Source organism: Octodon degus, unplaced genomic scaffold (assembly GCF_000260255.1).
Source record: "Octodon degus isolate 3935 unplaced genomic scaffold, OctDeg1.0 scaffold00102, whole genome shotgun sequence".
Lineage (NCBI taxonomy): Eukaryota > Metazoa > Chordata > Mammalia > Rodentia > Octodontidae > Octodon > Octodon degus.
In genome coordinates, this window is record NW_004524678.1 from 126,392 (window position 1) to 134,572 (window position 8,181).

Here is an 8,181-nt window from a genome sequence, read left to right on the forward strand (position 1 = left end):
CTCAGATGCCCATTTAAAAAAAAGAAATTTGATTGGCAAGCTTGTGAAGAGGGAGGTATACTTTTCTTGATAAGTTGATGGTAAAGTTGTGTCTTTTTCCACAGATTTTGCACAAAGACTAGGAATTCTTTAAGAACCATATTGTCCACTGCAGTTAACTCCTAGCTGCATATAGCTGTTGAGCACTTAAAATGTGACTAATGTTTTGTGAGTATAAAATACTCTGCATTTTGAAGACTTAGCGATAGGTTTTGATGGTGTTGCAGCAGAGAAACAGGCAGAAGGAAGAGGGAAAGGGCTTCATTACAAAGGGAAAGGGGCTTCATTATCTTGGAGGACATGGAGAGAATTTAGGAACATAAGGAATTCTCTGGATTGGAACAAGGGAAGGCTGAGGCTTTTATGGTCTTTTGCCTGGGGTAGGGTTTGAGGGAGACGTTTAGATAGACCTGAGGAGCTGATTGGAGCCTTCCCTGATGTGGCGGGAAAGGTAAAGGGAAACTGCACCCTGGACTGAGTTGGAGAAGAAGAGGGGAGGTGGTCTCTGGGAAGATAAGCTGTTGTTTTAAGGGCTTCAGCCATATTGGATGACCACCATAATAATTCAGCAATTCATACTAGGGCCAGAACCTATCACTTAGTATGAGACAAGGAGTAGTGAAGAATCTCAATTCTTTTACCCTATGTTAAACAAAATCTTTTCATTATACTGGATTAAATGCATTACATGATAAAAATTTAGGTTTTTTTGTCTTTGTTAAAGTAGCACTGTGAATTAAAAATTACATTTGTGGCTCATGCAGTGTTTCCATTGAACAGTGCTAGTCCCACTTATGGTGGCTCGTGACATGATTTGAAGGGTGGGGGAAGACCTTACCTTAGCGTACTTGTTAGCTCATCCTTAGGGGCTTGAGTACTTCCTGCTATGAGGGATTTGGGCTCTTCATTTGTATCATTGAAAAACCTATTTGTCTTGAAAGCATTGGCCGTTCCTGGGTCGGTTTTCTGTTGGGACATGATCGTTTATGCTTACTAAGAATCCCCTCCAGTTGGGTAGCTTTTCTCTTCCTATGAGCCAGTCAGATGCAGTCCCTGGGAAACTGGTGTCTGAAGAGTGAGAAGCGTCTCAGCTGCAGATGAGAGTGGTAGTTAGAGAGCTCACCAAGCGCAGACGGATCCGTCCCTGTTTCCTAAGAAGTGTTTACCTAGGTGGTAGGGATGGAAAAGTACCAAGGCCATCAAAGAAAAGGGAGAAAAAATGAGTAGTAAAGACACTTTTCTGTACATCACCACCTTGTATCAGTTTCTGGCATTTTACCAGTTCTCTTAAGAGGGACCTTCACATATATTTTGTTTCTTGAAAAGGACTTAAAAATTGTTTCTGTACTGGGGGCTGGGGAGGTAGCCCAGTGGTCTAAGTGCCTGCCTGGCGAGCGCAAGGAACCAGATTCAATCCCAGTGCTGGCCACAGAAATTGGGTGTGGTGGCGCACACTTGTACTCCCAGTGCTGGGGAGGCTGAGACAGGAGGACCGTTACGAATCCAAGCTGCATAGTGAGATACTATACCAAATATATAAATTAAAAAAATAGTTACTGTACTCCAGCAGGTGGCACAATGTTCAATGAAACTTTATTTGGGCGAGCTGTCATATCAGAGACAGTTGTTTTCTTTCATTAGTTCTTACTCTGTAGTTGATAAAGTTTTACATAAAGCAATCTTTTTGTTTCTTTTTAGTACATGTTCTATAGGGTCTCACTACACAGATCAGACTCATAGTGATCCTCCTCTTTTACGGGCACATGCCACCACACCCAGTCTCAAATCACCATCTCAGTACACCCCGGGGGCAGGGCTGGCCTGCCAGGGATCAAACCCTGGTCCCAGCATCTGCCTAAGCAGGGACTTTAATCTGCTGAGCTATCTGACTGGCTCTAGAAAGCAATCTTAAATTCTTTGCCTTTTTTTTCTTTTTCTTTTTTTTTTTTTTTGGCTTTTGAGTTGAAATTTGAAGCCTGAGTGTATAATTTTGAGGAAGGGGCTGTTTCTTTGCTGTTTTATAGGTACCCCCTGCTACGTGGATTCTGAAGGCTGTGTTCGGATGCTTAACAGAGGACTAGACAACGTGTGGACCCCTGTGTGTGACACCAGAGAGCACTGCAAGGGGAGATCCGACCACTACTGGGTGGTGGGGATCCATGAAAAGCCCCAGCAGCTCAGGTGGGTGGATACAGAGGGGCTGAGGTTGACCTTGGCTTACAAGGGCTTTACCTTCCCTTGTAGGAGGCTGAGTGAGCCCAAGTAAGGGATTTGCTTTTGGAATCACTGCATGAGGAATGTTGCATTCACTTTAGTTTTCTTTTCCTTGTATTTTTCTTTTTCTTTTTCTTTTTTTTTTTTTGGTCTTTTGAGATAGGGTCTCGCTATGCAGTTCAGGCTGGCCTTGAGCTGACTTTGTAGTCTAAACTGGTCTCAGATTCACAGGTATCCTTCTCCCTTAGCCTCCTGAGTGCTGGGATTATAGGTGTGCTTGGCTGCTTTAGTTTTTAACCAGCTGCTTTATTTGTAACCTACTGAACAAAACATATTTTTAAAATTAAGTTTGTGGGTACATTTTAGATATAATAGTGATAGCACTCATTATAGGGAATTTACCTGTATGTGATATAACTTGATTTTTTACCCCATTCCTCTGCCCTCCCTTCAAGGCCTTTCCCTTCTTACTTTAAAAGCTTGGCTTCCACACAGCAGAATTGTGTTGATCCCTGTGTCTTTAGCACCCTTGTAACCAGGTAGGGAAAGGAATTCGTTAAAAAGTCTTCTGCTTCAGAGGTTGATTTAGAGTCGAATGTGCATAAATCCACTGCTTTTGAAGCTATTTATTTATTTATTTATTTATTTGGAACAGCTCAGACTTGTAGTGATCCTCCTGTCTCAGCCTCTCCAGCGCTGGGATTACGGCATGTGTCACAGCGCCTGGTTTTGGGGCTGGCATGGTGTACAGTACCAGGGATTGAACTCAGGTCCTTGCTCTTGCCAGGGAGGTGCTCAGACCCCTGAGCTATCTCCCGAGCCCTGTGAGGGTTTTTGTTTTTGTTTGACTACCTAACAGTGTACTCCGAGCACCACTCAGGCAGTGTGTGTGTTTCTGTACTCACTGAGCATTGCTCGGGCAGGGGTCCTTGCAGCTCGTCAGTTCTTGTATTTAATACATTTGATAGAATTCTAATTTTTATCACAATTTGAAGTCTGAGGTTGAACTTGTAGCAATGTCCCTTGTATTTCCGGTTATATTATAAAAATCAATGAAATGTGTGCAACATTTGGTCACAATGTATTTAGTTGTTCTTTTTTTTTTTTGGTTTGTTTGTTTTTTGGCGGAACCAGGGATTGAAATCAGGCCCTTGCGCTTGCCAGGGAAGCGCTTATTCTACTGAGCCATCTCCCTGGGCCCCTGGGCACAGTGTATTTAAATAATTGGACTGGTGAGTGGATGCTGGGCTGTTGTCTTGAAAGTTTTCCTCTTTTTGACACTTGATAATGTCTCAGTCTGAAACAGCGTCAGTTGGCACTGTGTACAGGTGGTTGATGAGAGAAGAGCCATCTCTCATGGAGCGCATAGTACTTACGACTTGGGATATGTTCTGTGACTCTGGTTAAACTGTGCTAGAGGTTAGTAGAGGGACACAGGGAGGTGGAGTGACTGGAACACTCAGCAGGGATAGCACTTACAGGGGGGCTCCATAGCTGGGCATGGTGATTGCACAGCTGTAACCCCAGATTCGAGCCCAGCCTGGGCAGCTTAAAGACTTAAAAGACCCTGCCTCAAAATAAAAAAGGGCTGAGGATGGAGGTCAGTGCAGAGGACTTGGGTTCAGGCTCCAGTACCATGAATATGGATAGATTGATTGAAAGACAGACAGAAGCCTTGAATGCGAGGAGCCAGTTATAAAAGAATCGATTAAAATGTGGTCCTTGCAGGTAAACAGCATGGACAAAAGGCCTGTGATCAGAAAAACCTTGTGTCCTTCAGAGATAGGTATAAGTGTGGCTTTAGGACAAGAATGAAGGGATGGGGGAGTAAGCCCTCGACCTGTCAGAAGCCTGAGCTGTGGTATAGGCCATGCCGGAGACGTCTGGATGTTGAAGTTATTTAGAAAACACTGAAGGCCTTGTCTGGAGGAATAATGTAATGTGACTCATGATGTTGAAAGAGCGATGGGCGCGAGCACGTGTGTATGTGTGTGTGTGTGTGTGTGGCGAATGGATTGGAAGGGCTAAGGCCAGTTTCAGTCAGGGATTTACCCCTGAGGGTGTGAGCAATTCCAGGGTGTTGTCAGAGAGCTGTTTAGCTGGTCCCCATCTCCAGGGCCACCACCAAAACAAAAGGAAAGAAGCACAGAAGTCAGCACAGAAGCAGAGTGGAAATGACCTCAGGACCAAAATTTGCTGTCAGGGAGGACGTGCATATGGCCCTTGGGTTATGAAAAGATGGGGACTGTCACTCCACTCAGGTACACATCAGAACTAAAAGGAATTGTGAAGGCTTCCAAATGAAAAATTGTGAAAGCTTGTTGGTGCCCTTGGTTGGTGGGGTAGTGACCGGTCCTGCACTGTGGTGGTGTGAGCTGGGGCCAGAATTAGAGACTTGGGAGCCTGTCACCCCAGTTACTGTGCCTTTGGCCTGCGTCCCACCATGTCAGTAGTGCGTCCTGCACAAAGTGGGGCCCTGCACTGGCAGAACTGCTGCAGCTCTGGGGTCAGGTCTGGCCGCCTGAGTCAAGCTGCTTTTTTCATTTCATTGATGTTGAAGGCAGGTTCTTGCTGTGTAGTCCAGGGTGGCCTTGAACTTACAACGTAGCCCAGGCTGAGTTTGGATTTATAGCAGTCTTCCTGCCTCAGCCTCTTGAGTGCTAGGATTACAGGTGTGTGCCACCACATCCAGCAGATTTATTCTTAATAGCTCATGATGGGTTCTGGCCCTAGTATGAATTGCTGAATTACTATGGTGATCATCTACCATGGCTGAAGTCCTAAATCAGCAGTTTATCTTTCCAGAGCCCACCTCTCCTTCTTCCCTAGCCCAGTCCTCAAAACCATTTCCTTTCACTTTGCACACACCCCAAGGGAGACCCCAGGCAGCTCCTGAGGTGTCACTGTCACTAGACCTTTCCCTCAAATTCCATCCCTGGCGAAAGTCCCTCAAGTCTCAGGTCAGAGCGCCCCTCCCCCATTTCCCTCAAATTCTCTCCGTGTCTTTGGCGTCAGTAGAGGCCTCTTTTGTTTAATGACACCCAAGGAGCTGACTGGGGTCTTCCTTGTGGTGTGGGAGAAGTGAATGGAAATTGTATCCAGGACCAGGGTGGGGAAGAAAGGAAGATCAGCTGCTGTCTTAGGGCTTCAGCCATGTTAGATGACCACTGTCATAGTTCAGCAATGCTTACTAGGGCCAGAACCTATCGGCTCAAAGGCGGAAACAGTGCAGATGTCCATCAGCTGATGAGCGGAGGCAGGAGGGTCAGCAGGAGCTCAAGGCCAGCCTGTCTAACTCTGAACTATAACTAGGACTTGTGAAAAAAAAAAAGAAAGAACTTGTCTTAAAAAACAGAAAGACAGGGGCTGGTGAGATGGCTCAGTGGTCTAAAGCACCTACTTAGAACAAGCTTAGCAAAGCACAGGGACCGCGGTTCAATCCCTCAGCCCCACATGCCAGCCAGCCCCGCCCCCTGGAGGGCTGAGCTGACCACACACACACGCGCACACACACACACACACACACACACACACACAAATAAAAATTTAAAAAAACCCAGAAAGACATGGTAACACTTAACTGTTAAAGTCAATATGGGACAAAGAAATAATGGACTCTGAATATATAGCATTTGGACAAGAGAGGATTTTATAAATTGTTCAGCCCAGCCAGAAGTAAGAGAGCCTTTCTCAGTGTTGGCCAATTCACAGTTTCCATAGTTCTGCATTTGGTATCAGTTGGCAGAAGATTCATAATGATAGTAGCTTCTATAGACCTATACTTATTTTATTATAAATCACCGACATACGTGATAAAATTCTCAGTATATAAAGTGGAAAATATTTGTGGCATCTGGTCTAGGAGTAGTCCCTGGTACTACGCGAAAGCCCAGATCCTTGTGATTGCTCTGCAGGGCTCGGGGCAAAGGCGGGGTGGCCATGCTTCCTTCGGGTCCACGCTGAGCTCCTGCCTGCCTCCCCTCAGTTGTTACATATGACAAGTGAGATTCAGAAAGCTTAGGTAACTTGTCTGAGATCACACAGCTACTTAGAAGCACAAAACCTACATTTTCTGTATTAAAAAAGAACCCTTGGGAGTTGAGTTAATACTCTGAAGAAATAACCGTTCCTTCCATCAGGAGCAGTGTGTTAGAGGAGAAGAAAGCTTAGGCTGCAGGCATGGGGACACCTGGGTATGAAGAAGTCTGCTCATGAAAATGTGCACCTTTGTCTACTGGGATGAGCTGATTTATTTCAGGCTGTTTACCCCTTTTACTGGCTCTATTCTGGAAAATAAACTCGAGAAGTTTTCAGTTTTCAGAGATTGGAAAGTGCCCTACTCAGAACAGCCGGCTGCACTTCCAACGGTAGTGTTTCCTTCCCACCCAGGAAAGCTCGGCACAAAACGCTCCCGCTGGCACCAGCAGCCTCGCGGTGTTTGATGAGCCTCCCTGTGCTTGCTGGCGAGCGGCAGTCCTTGTGCTTGTTAGATCTGGGTGCTTCTGCATGCTGTGGGTGCTGTGGGAAAGGGGCGGGCCAGGGGTTCCTAGAGGGTCCCTGGTGGCATCACACTGCCTGCCCTGGTACCCAGCTCTGCTGCTTAGACCCTGCGCTTCTTTTCCTGTCTGAAACCAAAATAGGCCTGGCTGACAGAATCGGTGAAGAGGAAGCAAGTTGGTGCATATTGGGATGCGTGTATAGCAGGACTTAGCATTAACAGAACGCGAGCTGTTATGAGTGGTTTTTTACTGTTCTTAAAGGGCTTAACTTTGAGTTTTGTGGTAATGTCATGTTTCTTTAATTGTTTCATTTTAAATACTTTTTCCTAACTCAATTCAGCAATCATACTTTATTTTAGGGATTCTTTTTTTCAGGGATTCTTTTTTTTTTTTTTAAAGGTTCTTTTTTTAATATTTATTTATTTTTATTTATTACATTTATTTATTGTGTGTGTGTGTGTGTGTGTGTGTGGCCAGCTCAGCCCACCAGGGGGCGGGTCTGGCTGGCATGTGGTGCTGGGGATTGAACTGCGGTCCCTGTGCTTTGCCAAGCTTGTTTCAAGTAGGTGCTTTAGACCACTGAGCCATCTCTCCAGCCCCAGGGATTCTTTAAAAGGGAAGCTGATACATTTTGTTAAAATGCTTTTTACAAATTAATATGAAATATCTATTTAATAACAAATATAAGAACCTATTTGTAGAGGTATCACCCCCTCCTTTTTATTGTATTTGGTTGTTGTAGGGTCTCACTGTGCAGCCCTGACTCTGTCCCACTCAGTCAGCCCTGGGGCAGGGCTGGCGTGGCATGTGGTGCTGGGGATGGAACCATGGTCCCGTGCGTGCCTGAGCTTGCCTAAGCAGGCGCTGTAGTCCCCTGAGCTATTTAGCTGGCTCCATCCACCTTTTGAATGAACTTATGTCTAACAAATCCAGCCTTGTTAAAGGCACTGAAGATGTTTTCCTCATCACTGCTAGTCAGTTCCTAACCAAGGGAACTGATTTTGCTGTGCTAGAGATGAATTTGCTCTCTGCAAACACCAAACTTCCTTTTTCCCTTTAGTTTTTAAAAACTCGGAAGGGCTTTATTGGGTGCACAGGAAAAGTAGTTCCAACGAGGGTTGTTCCAACTCTGACCGTATGTGCTGTGTGTGGTCTGAGGGCAGCTCGTGGCTATGGCTGCCAGGTGCTTGTGACCATGTGACTCCGAACGGTGCTGTAAGCGCAGTGGTGTGACCAGAGTCCTGCCTAGTGGCAGAGAAAGCAAAACTTGCTGAGGGAAGGCTCGTCTGGCCATTGGCCTCATTTTCTGCTATTGGGTATTTTTTTAGCTTTTAAGAATCATTCTACAATCAGTTTGAGAAAGAATCAGAGTACAGTGTGTCTTCCTAGATGCTGTGGTTTATTCCTGTTTCCTTTTGCACATGGTTTA

The 8,181-nt window shown here is 45.5% G+C and overlaps 1 protein-coding gene across 1 annotated transcript in view; it reads left to right on the top strand.

Moving 5' to 3' along the window:
• Nucleotides 1-8,181, top strand: part of Wdhd1 (WD repeat and HMG-box DNA binding protein 1) — a 60,111-nt gene that overhangs the window by 36,044 nt on the left and 15,886 nt on the right. Inside the window, exon 14 of the mRNA XM_023723732.1 lies at nucleotides 2,064-2,220. Coding sequence (XP_023579500.1) covers nucleotides 2,064-2,220 — 157 coding nt within the window. The remainder of the gene's footprint in view (nucleotides 1-2,063; nucleotides 2,221-8,181) is intronic.